Consider the following 20,444-nt stretch of genomic DNA (forward strand, 5'->3'; position numbering starts at 1 on the left):
CAAAGTAGCCTAACAGCGTGTCGCAGGTTCGACTCTCGATCCAAACGGTGCTGCATGTCACTCCCCATCTCTCTCCCCATTTCCTGTCAACCAACTATCCTATCAATAAAGGCATATAAAAGCCCCAAAATAAATCTTGAAAAAAAAGAAGTGATTGAACATTCATAGTGAAAAAAACACCAAATAATAAGCAATAATAAATACAAGCAGTTAACAAAGACGTGGTAAGTATGAATTGAGAAACAAAATAGGGTACAACAACTGCAATTTCGCTGTTTGAGGGGTCAATGGGTCTGGATCTAAGTTACGATGTCATCTGTTAGAAAGGGTGCTAAAAACATCTCTCCAGAACAGTTGCAACTTAGGGCACGGCCAGCATTGATGGAAAAGGGTTGCATCACTGTTCTTACATTTATCACAGGTGGGGGTGACTTCATCATAGAAGCTGGAAAGTTTAGCTTTGGAAATGTGTGCTCTATGAACTACCTTGAATTGTAATAAACAGTGTCTTGCACAAAGGCAGGACTTGTATAGAAATTAGGATGGAATCCCAAATTTCGTCATTCTCCCAAGCGGTTTTGATATTCTCCATTATAGGTGCACCTTTTAACACAGTAGTGGTTCTCAAAGTGGGGTCCAGGGTCCTTCAGGGTTCCTTGAGGCGGTTCTGATGCACCCTTAGAGCAGTGGTTCTCAACCTTTTCAGGCTGTGGCCCCCCAAAATAATCATATTTGAACTGGGGACCCCCCAGGGCCCCCACCCTGACTAGCACTTGGAATTGCAGGGGTTGAGGCATTCCATTGTGTTAAACATTGTGAAAATAGCAGATCTACAAGCTCACAACGCCTCACAATGCGAGGCGTTGTGAGCTTGTAGAACGTCCATTTTCACAATGTTTGCCTCTTTCTTATATTATTTGACAATTTGGCCAATGTTTGACCAGTTTTTATGGTATAGTTTATTGATTAATGGTAAAAAAAAATCTTTCTTTCTTTTTAGATATTAAAAATACGTTTTGTGTATTACTCCCAAAGTCCTTCAAATTAAGTTTGAGAACCACGGGGCTACAGTATGTATCGTAATGAATTGCAAACCCCTTCGGCAAGGCCGTTCATTTCTGACATTCGTGCCAGTAAAAAGAGCGTCTTTGAAACCGGCATGTACTGAAGTGAGACACGGAGACGGGGACAGACAGAGACCTAGAGTCTCATATCCTGTGAGAGAGCTGATTATTGCCTCTGAAGGGACCGCCGCACCGCGGACAAAGGAGACCTTGATGGAGGAGGGATTGAGGGATGTACTGGATCTACTGTTACCTCTCATCTGTGACCACTGAGGGAAGGAATTCATCACATGCCAGCAATACAGAGAGACACAGAGCAGGACTAAAGGAGAGAGAGAGGGGGAGAGCAGAAAGAGAGAGAGAGAGCGAGAGAGAGAGAGACTGAACTGAAGAGAGAGAGACTGAACTGAAGAGGGAGAGTGCAGAGAGAGAGAGGAGAGAGCTTAATTCAGAGAGAGAAATTGAAAATAAGCAAGAGACAGAGCAGAAGAGATAGAAAGTGAAGGAGAGAGCATACTGAAAGTGCGAAAGAGCGAACTGATAGGGAGAGACAGACAGACAGACAGACAGACAGACAGACAGACAGAGTGACAACAGAGAGACAGAACAAAGAGAGAGTGATGGAGAGAGAGCATCTCATAACTGAAAGAGAGAGAGAGAGAGAGAGAGAGAGAGAGAGAGAGAGAGAGAGAGAGAGAGAGAGAGAGAGAGAGAGAGAGAGAGAGAGAGAGAGAGAGAGAGAGAGAGAGACGGGAGAGGCAACTAGTAAAATCCTCAGTTTAAATACTGTATGTCCATGTGTACAGTGTACAGCTGGACCCTAAAGGGTCCATTAACACTGAGTATTTCACAGTGTAGTTGTAATAAGAGCAGGAAGCAGCGCTGGTCACAGCTGAATAAGACCCTCTGTGCTTTGTTTTCTCTGAACTTCACAAGCCTTCAGCCTACTGTAAGTCTTTCCTTCCGGCCGGGGGCCTTAAAATTGATTTAGAATTAGTTGCACGTGGATGTCTTGCGCAGAAAATAGCCGATCTACAAGCTCACGGCGCGTCGCAGTGCGACGCGTCGTGAGCTTGTAGATCGGCTATACTCGCCACGAGACCCAATGCACAACTAAGTATAAATCAGGCTTACAACCAGCCACTGCGCATTAGAGAAAAGAATAGCACTGTGAAACTGCAATGTCTTACACACACACACACACACACACACACACACACACACACACACACACACACACACACACACACACACACACACACACACACACACACACACACACACACACACACACACACACACACACACACACACACACACACACACACACACACACACACACACACACACAGCAAACTTCTGTAGGGCAGAGAATACAGTATGTGTTGCTAATGGTCTTCTTATAAACAGTAGAGGGTTAGCCTGTTTAACCCTGTCAACCACCCCCGGATTCACTCAAGATTACTGCCTGCCTGCGCGCGTGTGCCTGCGCGTGTGTGCCTGCGCGTGTGCCTGCATCAGCCCTAAGTCATGCATGCATTGGTAGATATGATCCGTGGTCAGTTTCCACATGGCAGGACTTGAGACAGACTGCAGTCAGGATGTGTTTTCGTCTCCCCTGAGGCCCGACCTGCAGCTGCACTGTAGGCACAGGGCTGATAACATCAGCTTCACAACGCAGTTTCACTGGCAAACAAGTACCGCTTCCAGCAGAGGGAAAGCGGTTGGTTAGTGTGTGTGTGTGTGTGTGTGTGTGTGTGTGTGTGTGTGTGTGTGTGTGTGTGTGTGTGTGTGTGTGTGTGTGTGTGTGTGTGTGTGTGTGTGTGTGTGTGTGTGTGTGTGTGTGTGTGTAGTGCTCATGGCATGGTCTCCCTTACATACTGCAAGTTATCTTGAGAGGAATGTTCACCTATTAAGCTGCTAGGCTGCTTGTCTTTCCATTCACAGATTTAACCACTTAAACCCTACCTATGTACAAGTTGACCGGAGTCCCCAGGGGTCTACTACACTAGACCCCTCCTGCTTTCCCTCTACACCAAATCTCGTCGCTGAAATATATATACTTATATGTATGTAAATAGAGTATATACTAGGGGTGGGACAAAAAATATATCGATTTGCGATATATATCGATTTGCGATATATCGCCGTGCTTCCTTGCACGATCAATAATTCATACACCGATGACAAATATCGATAGTTCATGTGCCAAAGTGCCAAAAAAGAATATGATGCTGACTATGGTCCTGACTTGGTATGACTATGGTTAATGACTATGGTGCTGACTATGGTGCATACATACTATTTATGTATTTATTCATTGTTTTGTTTTGCTAGCGATCCTTCATAAAATCTTTGTTGAGCTATAGTGATATTTGGACCTCTGTCCTGAACCAGCATGGTCTTATTTTGAGACGTGTGACACTGTGAGTTCCACCTAAACTGAGGACTTGGCTGACGTCATGTATTTGCCTATGGGCTGAGGATGGATTCTGGAGTGCTTTTTCCTGCTGTGGGGTTTTGGGGGCCAAGAGTTTAGCTGGACTTAAGTAAATATTGATGTCTGTCTGGCGCACACTTTCACTACAGTGGGGCACCTTGCCAGATAACACACATTTCACTTTTATTACAGAAGCTGGGAAGGGCTCCAAATGAGAGAATGTTCAAGGTACTGTACCTCACCTATAGATAGCCTACTATTACAACAACATTATCATTTTTCATTTATATTCATTTGGCCTAGAATCAGTCCCACCAGGAATGAGATCCAAAAGAAAACATCAGCATTCTGAGAACCCACCAGAAATGGCATGAAACCCAACTGGGGCCCTAACTGATAGTTAAAACATTATACTAAATGCCTCCTTTGAATACTGCACCAAGAGATTACAGGAACGAATAAATCAAAAAATAACGTTCTAATAACGTCGAAGCGAGTCAAATCAAATGATTGTATGTCACACAGACACAGTAAAATCCACAGTGTTAACCACTTAATCCCTCTGGATCTGAGTTGTCTCTGTACTTAGATCACTTTTACCCCTTTTTCTCCACAATGTAGTCCTTATGCCAAATGATTCCTCCCCACACACATTTTTGTGTGTTGTCACTCCTGTACCTTACTGACTCACCTGCCGGTGAGGAGCCCCCTCCGGGGGGGTTAAGCATCCAAGTGGTTAATTTATCCATTTGTACAAAAATAAAAGTTGTGCATTTAAGGATTTTCCTGTGTGGGAATGTTGCACCCAACAACCTTACACCCTGTGAGAAGCAGCCTGTGTGAAAAATCGCATTCCTAATGTCCGTGTTGTGTTTTTCTTTCCCCACACTGCGTTTGTTGTGGTTTGTGTTGTGAAGCACTTGGCAAGTGCTATACAAATAAAGTTTATTATAATAGCAGTGGTTCTCAAAGTCAGGGTTCCTTGAGGGGGCTCTAGTCTAAATGGACCCTCCTTACAGATCTGTAACTCTGAGAGAGTGTACAAATGGAACCAAAGGGACCATAACATTTTGAGGTACTTTTACTTTACTAACGTATTTCTAATTTTCAATACTTTTACTCCTACTCCACTACATCTCAGAGGCAAATATTGTACTTTTACTCCACTACAATTATTTAAAAACTTTAGTTACTAGTTACTTTGTAGATTTTGATTATTATTACAAAACATAAATTAATCACTTCAGCCCTATACACATTTTGGCCGTTTGAAAATAGCTGATCTACATGCTCACAATGCGTTGCGGCGCATTGTGAGCTGGTAAATCTGCTATCTTCAAAAGTTTTTTTAGACATTTGAAAACTTCTGAAATAGGACATTCTACAGTAAGTACTTTCTACTTTTGGTACTTTAAGTACATTTTGATACCAATACTTTAACTCAAGTAAATTTTGAATTCCAGACTTGTAATTGTATTTCTACATTGCAGTATTGATACTTTTATTTAAGTAAAAAAAACGAATGCGAGTACTTTTTCCACTTTTTCCACCACTGTACAGTGCACAGTGCACAGTATAAGTATAACATGCACAGTATACAATACATTGCTGCTATGCTCAGGCACCTTAGTTTAGTTTTTTTTAGTTTTTTTATCTCAGGTAATTTGTAAATATGTAGATAACTTGTCTGGCCTTCTGTTGCTCTCTTGTTTTGATCTCCTTCCCACCTGCCCCCCTACCTCTTCTTCTCCCCCCCCCCCTCTTCTTTCTATGGAAACTAACGTTGTGATGGGAACGATGTACAAAAAAGAATTTCACCCACTTTTTTACCTTGTAAACCTGTGATGTGACAATAAAACTGATTCTGATTCTGATTCTGATTCTGACCACTGCCAGATTTGGTCCTTGACATTAAAACCTTTGAGAAGCACCACATGAAGCATCTTACCTCAGAGTGCACCTCTGTGTACATGTCAACCAGGCTGTCTCCCAGCACCTGGCTGATCTCTGGCAGCTCCAGCTGGGGAACATGCTCCACTATGAGGCTCCACACAGACCTAGGAGAGCCTCCCCACTGGGCCTCCTCCATGAGGACCTGTGTGCGCACATCACATGTCAGTTCCAATGAAGACATCAATTACCAGAGAGGGGAATAATGTTTATAGGGCCAAATTTAGTACAATAAAAAACCTGAAGGCGTCTGAGACAATTTAAGCCTACATGCTCAAGTAAGATTAAATGGATTACTGCATTTCTTCACAGCCTGTTCTGTTACACTTAATAAGGTCACATTATGTTCTTTCACAGCTGTGACTGATTAGGGATAGTCTACAATGCTAGCAGCCACACTCCTGTAATTCAAGCAAGTTATCAGCTTGGCTACATTCAAACAATGCAACTATTTCACTATAAAACGTTAATGAGCGCAGAACGTAAATTCAAACAGAATTTATTGTTGAAAGCAGTTGAGACTGTTTTGTATGTATGTTTGGTTGCTAAACAAAAAGGCACAGCTCACCTTATTGATGCTTCCTTCCTTGTATCCCGTGTAAACATTCCGGTTGCCAAGGAGTAAAAATCGCGAGATCAAGTGAGCTCCTCAGGCTATTTAAAGGAGTAGTTCACCCAAGAAAGTACTTATTTTCTATCAAGTACGCACCCCATGAAGTATGGGTTATTTATACATTTAGAGTATATAATAAAAGTAGCTTTACACAGACACACACACACACACACACACACACACACACACACACACGCATTGATTTTCAATCTACAACCCCAATCTACAAGCTCATAACGCAGGCTACGCAGCGCTTTGCAACGCGTTGTGAGCTTGTAGGTCTGCTATTTTCAAATAATTTGTAATCCTTTGTCCTGTGGACAAGTGTTGAAAATTACCACACGTGCTATACACTTTAAACAATTTTGCACCTAGTTTCGTCCAATGTAATTGTGATGTCCTTATCAAATAAATAAACATAACATAAACTAAACAAGATTTTATACATTTGAAAACTTGAGTACATTTACTTTTGGTACTTTTAAGTACATTTTGATCCCAATACTTTTAATTAAGTAAATTTTGTATTCCGGACTTGCAGTATTGATACTTTTACTTAAAGTGAAAATTCTACTTTTATTACCACAGATTTCTTTCTATTTGGGATGTTATGTACATTAAACCGTAGGGGACGGATTTGAAAGACCTGAGCTGAGATCTGCATGTAATGAGATGCAAACTCCCATAGAGGCAGTGAATAACACTCCCTCTCTGCATGCTTTCTCTCTCTCTGAGTCTGTGTGTATATTGGACGCAGCCTGCACAAGGCTACAGTTGAAGGATAAATAAATGCCAAGGATTTTACAATTCTGTAACCATGTAACAAACTAAAAATATATTTTCTACAGGGCTACAGCGGAATATCTCTACCCGGATTCTCTTTATTCAACTCTTTTTTACAGTTTTTGACATGATGGGTAAACTTTTCACTGAGAGGATAACGCGCTCGGCTGCGCTGCTGCTGCTGCTGCGCGCCTCCGTGGGCTTCGCGTTCTCCGTGGCCGGCGGGCAGCCACCGCCACCGGAGAGCACCTGGTCCTGCGAGGCCAACGACAGCGTGTACTACGTGGGGGAGTGGTACTTCCTGGACTCGGACCACTGCACGCAGTGCGAGTGCACCGCGGAGGGCTCGGCCTGCGCCCGGACCGAGTGCACCTCCCTGCCGGCGGCCTGCATCCATGTCAGCCACTACCCCACCGACTGCTGCCCGCGGTGCGAGAAGATCGGCTGCGAGCACCGGGGAGAGGTGTACGACCTGGGACAGAACTTCCAGGTATGTGTGCACAGTCTGTCTGGTGGTTGGGACTGGGAGCATGTTGACCAGAGAGCATCTTGTTTAGGTTGGTTGGCACCGATGATAATATTGCACTTGGATTTGGACACATGGACAGGCATTGAGATTATTTCTTTTTAAATTATATTTTAAATTATATGTTTTATTATATATTTTTTTTATATATATATATATTATATGTATTTTTATTTGATTATATTTGTATTATATTTTGACACTTGCTTTGGCAATGTAAACGTATGTTTTCTCATGCCAATAAAGCTCCTTTGAATTGAAACTGAATTGAGATTTGACTGCTGCGTGCCTGTGCTGAGTGATAGGCCAGTGGTTCTCAACCTGTGGGGGGGTCCCCACATAATTTTGGGGGTCCCCCGATGACAGTGAAGTGACAATTTAAGAACTTTTTAATACAAAAGAAAAGACTACTGCATCAAAAGTAACCAACAAACTATACTATAAAAACTGGTCAAACATTGGCCACATTGTCAAATAATGTAAGAAAGAGGCAAAACTTGTTGCTTGTAGATCTGCTATTTTCACAATATTTATCTACCTATAGTCAAACTAAATGTAATGCCTCAACTTCTACATTCCAAGTGCTTGTCAGGGTGGGGGGTCTCCAGTTAAAATATGATTATTTTGGGGGGTCAAGGCCTGAAAAGGTTGAGAACCTGGTTGTAAACTGCAAAACGGTTCCTCTGCACTACATCACATGACAAAGGCCTAGACATAGTCGTAGAGGATCACAGGAGAGGCGGCTATGGAAACTCTTAGCCACCACTGGAATGTCCACACAAGATGTGCTAATAAATTCCATCTGATTAGGCTATATTCAAGTTATTCTGACAATGTCGACTATTAAAGAGAGGACCAGGACCAGTGACATAGGCTAAATATGGGGTTTAATTTGTTTAAGTTCCAATAACACAGGAACTTAAATGTTAGGTTCAATTTGGGTTGCACACATGTAGTCCTGTAGATATTTTCCTGTGGCAGTGTAGTGTAGTAATAAGTCTGTTTGGAACATGCTGGTTTCTAACTTGATTTTGTTTTGGTTAAGAATGTTTAAATGGTGCCTCCTTGTGGAATAGGCCCGGTACTGTATGGATAATGAGTGGTGTCAAACAGGCTGTGTGAGGCATCCTATTTAAAACACAAAAGTATCAGCCTTCATCACAGGAGGCTTCATAAATATGTTATGCCATACACACTATTTACTGTAAATATTGACTCATAATCTCTCTCTTTGTGTGTGTGTGTGTTGTCCGCAGCCATCAGAGTGTGAGCAGTGCTCTTGTGACAGTGATGGTATTGCCCGCTGTCTAGTAGCAGACTGTGCTCCTCCACCATGTGTCAACCCTATCTACCAGCCTGGCAAATGCTGCCCTGAGTGCAAGGATGGTAGGTTCTTATTGTAGCCTACTAATGTATATCAGGACTAGGTGAATGCTCCATGCGTCATATCAACCACGTCAACCTTGGCGTCCTTATTTTGGGCACGTTTACAAAAATTGTCTTTTTTCCCCCCATATCAAAATGTTCTTTATTTTTTTGTTTTAAAAGATAGCAGATCTACAGTTAAGGAACAGGGCTTGTAGCTTTTAGATCAGCTATTTTCTCTATTTGTCATACAACGAAGTATATAGGCTTAATTGTTTGAATTAGTCTTTTATGCCATATGATCCTCACTATTTGTTGTTACCACTACCGTAACACCTCAAGCAAACATTGAAATGAAAACACTGTTGGCCTTTGATTGAAGGTCGTTGTCATTGGTCCCTGTGTGATACAGAAACGGCAGTAGTTTTGTCACATTACTTCACCTTGGATCATATCGTTGCTGTCGGGCAGAAACCTCTTATCTCCATGTTTAAACTTTTTGTATTTTTTTGTAAATTAATGCGCTACTTGATCATACGACAGCGTCACAAAAGTATAAAAAACACACGTTTTGAGCTTGTAGATCTACTGAAAAGCAGTAGATCTAACAGTTTTCCACCATCAGACAGAGACCATATTGAATTTTAACTGCAATGAAGCTGTTTGTGCATGTCACCCAGTGTGCGCAAGTAATGCCTGTTTAACGCCCGGGATTCGAATCCGGTTCTCCCGCGTGGAGAACCGACATCTTAACCACTAGTCTGAAGGGGAATTCCCTCTTGGCCAGGGCAGATATGAAGCTTTTGGTTTATCAGGCAGAGGCTCTGAGCCACTACTGCTGCTACACATGATTTATATTTGGTTGTGCATTGTATCGCGCACCCAAAACAGTATAGCGTGAGCTTGTAGATCTGCCATTTTCAGCACACATCACCCAACTAAGTGTAAATCAGGTTTAAAGGGATAGTTCACCCCCAAAATGACTTTTTTTTCCTATCAATTAGTCACCCCATGGAGACTTGAATTCTTGTGTGAATGTGAGTGTCTTGTGTGTTGTGTGTGTGTGTCTTGTGTGTCTTCTGTGTGCACAAGTATCCAGGCTTAACCTGTGTGCACTGTTTCCCATCCAGGCCCTAACTGCTATGTGGACGCGTCCCATAGCAGAGTGATTCCTGCTGGGGAGTCCGTGTGGGTGGACTCCTGCACCAAATGTCGGTGCCATGACGGCCAGGACGCAGGCTACTGGGAGGGGAACCGCGTGGCCACCTGTGCCCGCCTCAAAAACTGTACCCCCGAGGAACCGTCAGTCCAACAGAACTAATGACCATTTCGTTGTTGTCGGGCAGAAACCTCTTATCTCCATACTCTAACTTTTTGTGGTTGTTTGGTAAATTAACGCCCTACTTGATCATACTACAGCATCACACAAAGGTATCAAAAGTAGCAGAGCCACAAGCTTGTAGATCTGCTACTTTTGCTATTTTTGAATTTGAATCCTGAAAAGTAACAGTTTTGGACATAATGAGGTTTCCACTCGACAGAGACGATTTACTACAGAGATCCAAGCGTATTGAGGGCCATTCACACTGAGCACGATAACTACAACTATAAACGTTGTTTTAAAAGTCATTGTGACTGAAATGGATGACAGAGTGATAGACGTAAATTATATCGTTTGGATCACTTTCAGAGCAATTTTATGAATGATAGAAACATCGACCAGCCAATCAAAATACATCAGAAGGATGAATGAAGGACAGGTTGAAGGACACCTTTGACGAATTCAGTCTCACTCACCCTCAGAATGTTTTGTTAGTAACGGAGACGAGGAGACGATTATGAATACCTAACTGCCTGGAATTTCCTCAGGCAGTTTACAACTATCTTTCCTCCTCATAGTTTATAATCAGAGTCAAATTATCCATATAACCTATATTGCATGCGTCTTTCAGCACCACAGAGATCTCTCTCTCTCCCACTCTGTGTGGGCTCTGACACAGCTGGAATGGCACAGTGCGTTCTTGGTGCCACAGAACGTGCTCATCAGTGTGGACGCTCACATAATCATCTTTATAGTTATCGTTATAGTTATAGTGCTTGGCGTAACGATAACTATAAAGATATAGTTTTTAAAAATGGTTCTAACTCAAGTGGCAGACAATGGTGAACGATATAGTTATAGTTATGTTTATAGTTATTGTGTTTGGAGTGAACGGCCCTTAACACCAGTTTGGAGAGCTGTGTATCCAGCACAGATTCATGTCTCCCCTGGAGGGGCATCAATATAGATGCATGGAACATCAGGGGAATTCACTATTTTTTAAGACTTGTGAAAATAGGGGCTTTAGCCATGTTTTGCATTAAAAAGTGGGACTTTAACATCTTCTAGAAAGAGGGGGGGCTTTAACCACTTGAAACCCTATATACTTTGTTGACCAGGGTCCCCCAGGGTTCTATACTTGCCCCCCTCCTTTTTTCCCTCTATACCAAATCTCTTTGCCAAAAATAGCCGATCTACAAGCTCACGTGTTGACACAAGCTCATGATCTTCTATTTTCGGCGAATATTCACCTATTATGACTTGCCCAGAATAGGGTTCATGTGGTTAAGATTATATTCTGTGAGAAAGTCGGGACATGACTGAAATTTGAACTTGACACCAGATGCCTCTGGCAAATGTTAATGATTGACTAAGGACTTGTTCCAAGTCTATGAATAGACTATAACATTTTTGACAATTATGTTTTATCGCTGACAGGCACAGTGTAATCTGTTACTATTACAAGAAGCTCTGATATTGGAACATTCATAATTGTGTCTAAAGGGGGACATTAACATTCTGGGCATTTAAAAAAAATTTGGGCATTAGAAAACGGGGGCATTAAGTATTTTCAGCATGAAACGCATGGGGCCTTTACTGTATGTCCCAGCATACATCTACCTCGACATAATAATAATTCCTTCCAAACAAACGATGCTCTGCATAAAGTTAATAATACTGTATCTGAAGCTGCCAAAAAGTCAGTCATTCACAGTAACCTCACAAACCCACAATTCCATGGACCTGAATTGTCAATCCAAAGAACAGACTGCAACCCTCCATGCAGTGGAACTGACTAACCATTCTCCAGACATAACCCACCATCTTAGCAGAGCTGAGAGGTCCTTGAGAATTTCTGGGCATGTTTGGAAAAGGCACATAAATGTTCTTGAGTTCATGATCTGTTTTCAGAATTTGTTGGCCCGCTCTAACTATGTGTCCTGTCCCCATCCAAAGTAGGCTTTTAAAAAGCAGCCAAGGAAAGAGCTCACTGTATCTGGTTGTCATCAAATAATTCATGATGTTGGCTGAGCGACAAGGACCCATTTATACCCCTTTAGCGTGATTTATACTTAGTCATACGTGTTTGATGGAGTATAAATTAGGCATTAGTTACTCGTATTTTCAGACCTCTGCTCACTAAGCAGATGAAGTAGCCTGATACCCTTGTAATTGCTTCTGGGATCGTTTGTGATACAGAAGGTCTAGGATCTTAGGAATGAACTTGTCATAGATTGATGCATCTCTGAAGGTATGCACAACACATGATGCAATGTAGGACAGGACACGGCTTGGGAAAGCAACATGTTTGAACTGTTATATTATTGTATTTTATATACAACTGTAATATGTTATATGGTTTGCATAATAAATGTCATGAAATTATGACAAAATGGCAAGAGTGTGTTTTATCAAATGCTCTTTATTAATTTATATTGGGATATACAGACTACTCCATGTGTGTGTTGACACACTGAGTTATTTACCTATAGTCAAGAATAAATGTGAAGTTTACTATATCTAGTATGTTCTTTATTGATTTGCAGTTATCACTGTCTTCAGCATTGACTATATGACAGTGTTCCAATGCCAAGTGTGCTACTGTAGCATAGTGTTACTGTACTATGTAAGTCAGGGGTCTTCAACGTTTTTCAGGCCAAGGACCCCCTAGCTGAGAGAGAGATGAAGCAGGGACCCCTCTACATATTGTATAAAATTGTGTTGCAGATTAATAAAAAATAAATAAAAAAATCCCTCTACACCTCTACCTCTTTCCAAAAATAGCCGATCTACAAGCTCACAACGCCTCGCAGCGCGAGGCGTTGTGAGCTTGTAGATCGGCTATTTTTGGCTAAAGTTCTCCTCAGAAAAGGGATGCTAGGGTTCAAAATCCTATCACACAAAGATTTGGAAGCGCCCCAGTAGTAACTCTGAGGACCCCCTAGGGGTGCCGGACCCCCTGTTGAAGACCCCTGCTGTGCTATGTAAGTAAGTAGCCTTGGGAACCAATGGTTCATGTCATGAGCCATGTGAACCCGCTGGAAGATACTGTTTGATATATTTTGTTCATGACATTCATTATTTGATATAGTACAGTATGACAACCTGCCATCACCAACACTCAAATTGTACAGAAGTTAGAATAAAGAACTTTCCGTGTCCATTATCTCTAAGCTATGCCAATTATCTCCTCTTTTCTCTACTCTACTCTCTACGAAGTGAGATGCATTTTTTATTCTACTGTAATAAGCTGTTTTCCCCCCTCCACTCGGAGGAGAGGCAGGTCTGATTTCCCTGTAGATTGCTCCTGCTGGCAGTTTGAGGCCAGGGTTCTACTTCAAAACAATAAACAATACGGAGTGAGACGAGTTAGAAAAAGGAGAGGAGAGAGAGAGGGATGGTGAAAGAGAGCCTCTAAAAGCATAAAGAAAAATAAAATAAAACTAGAGTTCTTAACGGGCCCGAAAACCTGAACACATTAAACATTAATACAAAACAAATATATAACACCATTTTCATGGTATTCTTTTTTTTCAAACCTTGAAAAATGTGTTTACATTATGATACCGACAAATAGGACCTTAAAAGTTTGATCCAAGCCAGAACACAATCAATTGATCATTAAAATAAACATGCTCTAAAGATGCACGCTTTCCAGATTTTCAACTGGGCCCTGATCCAGAAAAGGTTGGGAATCACTAGGCTACAACCACCAGATACAGAAATGCCTCATTCAGTGCCAATGACGTCGCAGACGTCACGTTTTTCATAAGCCCAGAGTGCCAATGATGTCTGAGACGTCATAAAAAAAATCTAAGAATCTCAGAACCCAAGATATGATGATTTGAAGATTTGCTGCTCCATTCACTTCTTGTTTAACTTCTTACTGAAAAAGGCTGTATCTCGGCTCCTAAGCACTTTTTTTTTTACAATGTATTTTTGGCCTTGGCACAGGGGTGATATAGCCGGAAATATTTTTGGCACTGAAGGAGTTAACACTGGATAGAGTAGGGGAGTATGTATGTAGCAGCATATCTGAAGGGAGTATTGGTGTGTGTGTGTGTGTGTGTGTGTGTGTGTGTGTGTGTGTGTGTGTGTGTGTGTGTGTGTGTGTGTGTGTGTGTGTGCCCGTGCGCAAAGCTGGAGTGAAGAGACCAGGTCTGAACAATGGCTATTCTGTGAACCTCCTTGTGTCCGGTGGAGCAGGGAGTAACATACTGTAGCTTTTTGCAGACATCCTCTTGCTCCTGAGTCCTCATCTCCAATATGAGTCACCCAAACATGCAACGCTCAAAGCCCCATTGTTTGGTTCTTATCTCTTGTTACAGGGCTCATGTCCATTTTGCATTAGCCGTTTCAGCAGGGCCAACTGTCCCCACAAGTATAGAATTTGAGGCCTTGGACCGCTGGCATAGCGGTCCAGGCACATGCTCTAAAGTAGCCTGACAGCAAATCGCAAGTTCGAGTCCTGATCCTGGCGGACTTTGCTGCATGTCACTCCCTACCTCTCTCCCCATTTCCTGTCAGCCTACTGTCCTATCCTATCAATAAAGGCATAAAAGCCATAAAATAAATCAAACAAAATATATGGCAAATAAAAGATTTATTGAACGTTTATGATTTAACCGATTCTTTTGAACACAACCAAACAAACAAACAAAAAAGAATACGAAAAAATATTTACATTTTATTTATTTTTTATTTGAGGACCCCCTCGAAAACGAGATGCTGCATCTCAAGGGGCTTATCCTCCAGTGAATTTCAAAATAAATATTATATTAAAAAGTATTCCTATACCCCAGAATACCCCTAGGGATAATAGTACGCACACCATTTAAGAAACACTGTAATACACACCCTCTGTCAATTTGAGGCATTTTATGAAACAAATTTGTTCATTGCATTGAATGTAAAAAACTCTCCTGACACAGCTGACATCTCAAGGTGTGCGTGTGTGTGTGTGTGTGTGTGTGTGTGTGTGTGTGTGTGTGCGTGCGTGCGTGAGAGAGAGAGAGAGAGAGAGGATTTTGCACTCTCCATATTGCACTATAAAGGTAAAATGTGCAAATTAATAAAAGTGCAACTGTGCTGTGCAAATATCATTCAATAAATAAGGGTTATATGTGCAAACATGAGTAACAGAGGACCTCTCTCTGTTGCAGTTATTACAAAAATTGACTCTTGTAGGTCCAAATGGACCTCATGAGTCTGTAACTCAGAGTGGAAATGGTGTAACTCTTTCGCTAAGACACGCATTTTTTGTCTCGCTACATCAGGTATTTGTCCTTGTACTGTGCAAAATGTGATGCTTTTCACTGTTCAGTGCGTGTGTGTGTGTGTGTGTGTGTGTGTGTGTGTGTGTGTGTGTGTGTGTGTGTGTGTGTGTGTGTGTGTGTGTGTGTGTGTGTGTGTGTGTGTGTGTGTGTGTGACGTGTGTGTGTGTGTGCGTGTGCGTGCATGTGCGTGCGTGCATGTGCGTGGGTGGGTGTCAACAGCATGCAAGCCTGTATTTGAGTGCTGGTTTGCTGGTCAGACTGTCTATCTGTCCACTCTCTGCCAATCAACTTGGCTACATGTGACCATGCCAGACAGTAGCTTAGGTGTGCAGGGTGTGTCTTGGTTATTTGTAGTTTATAGCCAAGTGGAGTGGTGTGTGTATAATTTGTCAGGTCATTACCATACTGAACTCGATCAAAATGTTACGTAGTAGATTCAGATCCCAAGTGGTGAAACCGTGCCTCAAATATCGACTGGCCAAATGGGCTGAAGATGAACTTTTTAGGAGTTTTAAAAGACAGATGATGCTCTCCAGCTCCAAAGGCTTGTCAATGGCGTCAGACGAGGAACAGCAACAACAACATCAGATCTCACTGCTTGAAGCAATGCTGAAGCCTGAAATAAAGTTACACAGAGCAGGTATGTGATGGTTTTGTCACAAGTTTTCTTTCATCTTCAATAGGTTATACAACAGTGATTCCCAACCTGTGGGCCATGAGTATATATTACAAGTTGGGCCCCTAAATGCGTGGTAAAAACACTAAGATTGTATTGATAATTAAGATTGATATTAAAATAAAAATCATGAAAAACCTTGAAAAATAATTATTATTGTGATACCGACAAATGGGAACTTAAAGTATATGATCTGATATTATCTGACCACTGACCCTGATCCAGAAAAGGTTGTGAATCGCTGGGCTGTACAGCCACCAGATAAGGAAATGTTACTGTATATTAACACTGGACAGTGTGTGTGTGTGTGTGTGTGTGTGTGTGTGTGTGTGTGTGTGTGTGTGTGTGTGTGTGTGTGCGCGTGCGTGCGTGCGTGCGTGCGTGCGTGCGTGCGTGCGTGCGTGCGTGCGTGCGTGAGTGAAGTGCAATTTTGGGGTACTTTTGCTAAGGTAAAAGTATTTCAATACTTTATACTTCTACTCCACTACATCTCAGAGGCAAATGGTGTACTTTTTTACTCCAATATAATTATTTGAACAATTTAGTTACTTTAATCATGGTATTTTTTCTTTAAAACCTTGAAAACAAAATTATTATTGTGATACCGACAAATGGGAACTTAAAGTATATGATCTGATATTATCTGACCACTGACCCTGATCCAGAAAAGGTTGTGAATCGCTAGGCTGTACAGCTACCAGATAAGGAAATGTTACTGTATATTAACACTGAACAGTGTGTGTGTGTGTGTGTGTGTGTGTGTGTGTGCGCGTGCGTGCGTGCGTGAAGTGCAATTTTGGGGTACTTTTGCTAATGAAAAAGTATTTCAATACTTTATACTTCTACTCCACTACATCTCAGAGGCAAATAGTGTACTTTTTTACACCAATAGAATTATTTGAACAATTTAGTTACTTAAAAAAAAAGAAAAACATACAATGAAACCCTATTTTATACTTATATTCGAAAATAGTCTACAAGCTCAAAACATGCGTTGTGAGCTTGTAGATCGGCTTGTAGATAGAGCAAATAATATATACTTTGTAAATTGTTTGATGCCAATACTTTTGTATTTTTACCCAAGTCAGATTTTGAATACAGGCCTTTTACTTCACTATCAGACTAAATGTTATATTGTGATATTGCTACTTTTACTAAAATGTTGCCATAATAACTACAATCTAATGGAACACAGGTTCTTTTTTCAATTATCTGAAAACGTAATGTTTTGGACATTATATTCCTCCTATGCTGTATTAACTGGCTAAATGGTGCAACAGACTCAAGGCATAACGTATCAATTTGAAGAAAGAAGTTATTGTGCAAGGTGCTTTTAAAATGAGACTGTCGGCAATACAACACAGCTTGCATGTTATTTTATTTTATTTATCCTTTTATGGTTTCTTTATCTTCCCATAATTCTCCATCCCAGATGTCTCTCCTTCCCAACCACCAGTGAAGAAACATATCAACTGTGAGCAGTGTGGGAAACGGTTCAGCTGTAGAAGTGATCTCAACCGTCACCAGAGAACGCATACAGGAGAGAAGCCCTACCAGTGTGAGCAGTGTGGAGAAAAGTTCAGGATGAACAGTCATCTCAAAAGACACCACCAGAGTTTTCATACTGTAGAGAAACCCTACCAGTGTGAGCAGTGTGGCAGAAAGTTCAGCTCTAGAGATAATCTCAAACGACACCAGAGAGTGCATACAGGAGAGAGGCCCTACCAGTGTGAGCATTGTGGGAGAAAGTTCAGGACAAACAGTCAACTGAAAAGTCACCACCAGAGTTATCATTCAAGAGAGAAACCCTACCAGTGTGAGCAGTGTGGGAAAAGGTTCAGCCATAGAAGTTATCTCAAACAACACCAAAGAAGGCATACAGGAGAGAAGGCCTACCAGTGTGAGCAGTGTGGGAAAAGGTTCAGCCAGAGATGTGATCTAAAAAAACACCAGAGAATACATACAGGAGAGAAGCCCTACCAGTGTGAGCAGTGTGGAGAAAAGTTCAGGATGAACAGTCATCTCAAAAGACACCACCAGAGTTTTCATACAGTAGAGAAACCCTACCACTGTGAGCAGTGTGGGAGATGTTTCAGCACTCACAATAACCTCAGATCACACCAAAAAGTGCATATAGACAACTACTACTACTGTGACCAGTGTATGAAAAGGTTCAGATGTAACAGCTCCTTAAAGAAACACAAGCAAGCAATTCACTCTTGAATGAACAGTTCAAGGGTGCAGTCACACCGAACTTTGGTTCTGCCAATGCGGTGGATTCTGACAATGCTTTTCAATGGGAACTGAGTGTTTTTCTGAAAGTGAAAGTCGTGATATGATATTTTGGCCATATTGCCCACCCCTGAATAGTTATATCAGCATATGGCCAATTTGGCATATACTCATGACATCAGGGATCTCCATGAATAAAAGGGACAAGGACTGACAAAAACGGAGATCTCTATATATGGCCATAAAAGGGACGACTGACAGACACACAGATCTCCATATATGGCCATATCTGTCACATCGGCAGTGGCACGTAGGTGTCGAACTCTAGAGGTGAGGGCCGCGTACTCACCTCTAGTACAGTACACTGCCGCTGTTTTTCCCTTTTTCCTTATTCTCCTCTGACTGTAAATATAGCTATTTGTATTTGTTGATGACATCTTACACACTAATGTAATGTGTTAATATTCTATGCTCTGTCGATCTAATAAATGCGTTGCATTGTGATTTTGTAGATCGGCTATTTTCATATAGCCAACGTTTAAATAGGGCTGAAGTGGTTAATGTATGTTATGTAATAATAATCCAAATCTACAAAGTAACTAGTGACTAGAGTTTTAAGATACTTAAAGATACTGATACTTACTAGGATGGGTTAAATGCAGATACCACATTTCACTGTATATGCAAATATACAGTGACAAATACTGCAAAGAAGTGCAGACCAAATTATTATCATTATCATTATTACATTTATTATTATTATTATTATTATTATTATTATTATTATTATTATTATTTAGATGGGTGCCAGTCACACTTTGAGTGGCAGGTACACCCATGCATTCACTCAGAGACTTGATCACATCATGAAGTATTATATTATATTATACAGTATTATATTATATTATTATAATGCATCTCATGCACCCAACAGCACCACACTACATGTCATCATACACACCTCATACTAAGGGACCGCAATGGAGACACGCTGTAAGCTCTTTTTTTTTTTGCCTTATCCTGTTGATTATGGTGGGTCAGATGCATTGTTGATTTTGACAGCAAATTTTGATTTAGTTTTAGTCTTTGAATAAAATTCCATTTAGTTTTATTCATATTTTAGTCATCTGAGATTTTAATCGACTAAATCAACAGTTGATTTAGTCGACTAAAATGTATTTTGGCGGTGCCTTGATGGCGTCGTAATGGCTGATTTTTACACTTGGTTGCATGCTGAAAATAGCCGAGCTTGTACAGTAGATCTGCTATTTATATCTTGACAGCAAATTTTGATTTAGTTTAGTCATATCTTTTGAATAAAATTGCATTTAGTTTTAGTCATATTTTAGTCCTCTGCAATGTTTTACTTTTTGTCTAGTTTTAGTCGACTAAATATCATAAGATTATAGTTGACTAAATCTACAGTTGAATTAGTCGACTAAAATGTATTTTGGCGGTGCCTTGATGGCGTTGTATTGGCTGATTTGACACTTGGTACACTCTGCTATTTTCAGAGGGCAACACCCGAGCGCAACCAAACATAAAATGACTTGTCTTTTAGTTCTACTGGATCTCTTCTACACTAGTTTTTATTTGTTGACGAAATTGTCAGCATATTTAGTCTTAGTTTTAGTCATTATAGCTTAGTTTTTATTTCGTTTTCGTCAGTGAAAAATCTAAATCAACACTGGTCAGATGTTTGTTACAGATGTATGTATGTGACATGTGATTTTATTTCATGATCAATAAAGATATCAATCAATGAATCAATCAAGAAAGAAATGACCAGCTGAATCTTTTTAATTGTGTATTCAGTTCACTGCACACCTGTCCAGTATTAAGGCTTGTATATTATAATTAAAAAAAGAAATAACTTACAAGTACGCTTAGAGTTCACTTGTCATACTGTATATTATCTGTTCACTCTCTGCCAATCAATCTAACCACCAAGGGAAGCTATAGGGCAAGGGTTCCCAAACTTTTCAGGCCACGACCCCCCAAAATAATTGGACTGGGGACCCCCCCTCCCACCCCAGTTGCCATAAACAGCTAAAGTAGCAGATCTACAAGCTCAAAACGTGTCGCCTCGAGCTTGTAGATCTGCTACTTTTGATGCTTTTGTGTGACGCTGTGGTGTGATCAAGTACAGTGTTAATTTATGAAAAAACATGTACGTTAAAATATGGAGATAAGAAGTT

The 20,444-nt window shown here is 41.0% G+C and overlaps 1 protein-coding gene across 2 annotated transcripts in view; it reads left to right on the top strand.

Annotated features, from left to right (window-relative positions):
• Positions 1 to 6,815: 6,815 nt before the first annotated feature.
• Positions 6,816 to 20,444, top strand: part of LOC308092884 (von Willebrand factor C domain-containing protein 2-like) — a 244,544-nt gene continuing 230,915 nt past the window's right edge. The window contains exons 1-3 of one of the 2 annotated variants that reach the window (XR_013933815.1): positions 6,816 to 7,340; positions 8,633 to 8,762; positions 9,872 to 10,250. Coding sequence is in view for 1 of the 2 variants with exons in the window: in XM_080438999.1 (XP_080295125.1) it covers positions 6,978 to 7,340; positions 8,633 to 8,762; positions 9,872 to 10,062 (684 nt within the window). In the remaining variant the exon portion in view is untranslated. Of the gene's footprint in view, positions 7,341 to 8,632; positions 8,763 to 9,871; positions 12,714 to 20,444 lie in introns of those variants that run through there. The other variant, XM_080438999.1, reaches the window with a different exon arrangement.

The sequence above is a fragment of the Gymnoscopelus braueri genome (genome assembly GCF_963280865.1).
Source record: "Gymnoscopelus braueri genome assembly, chromosome: 10".
In the NCBI taxonomy this organism is placed as follows: domain Eukaryota; kingdom Metazoa; phylum Chordata; class Actinopteri; order Myctophiformes; family Myctophidae; genus Gymnoscopelus; species Gymnoscopelus braueri.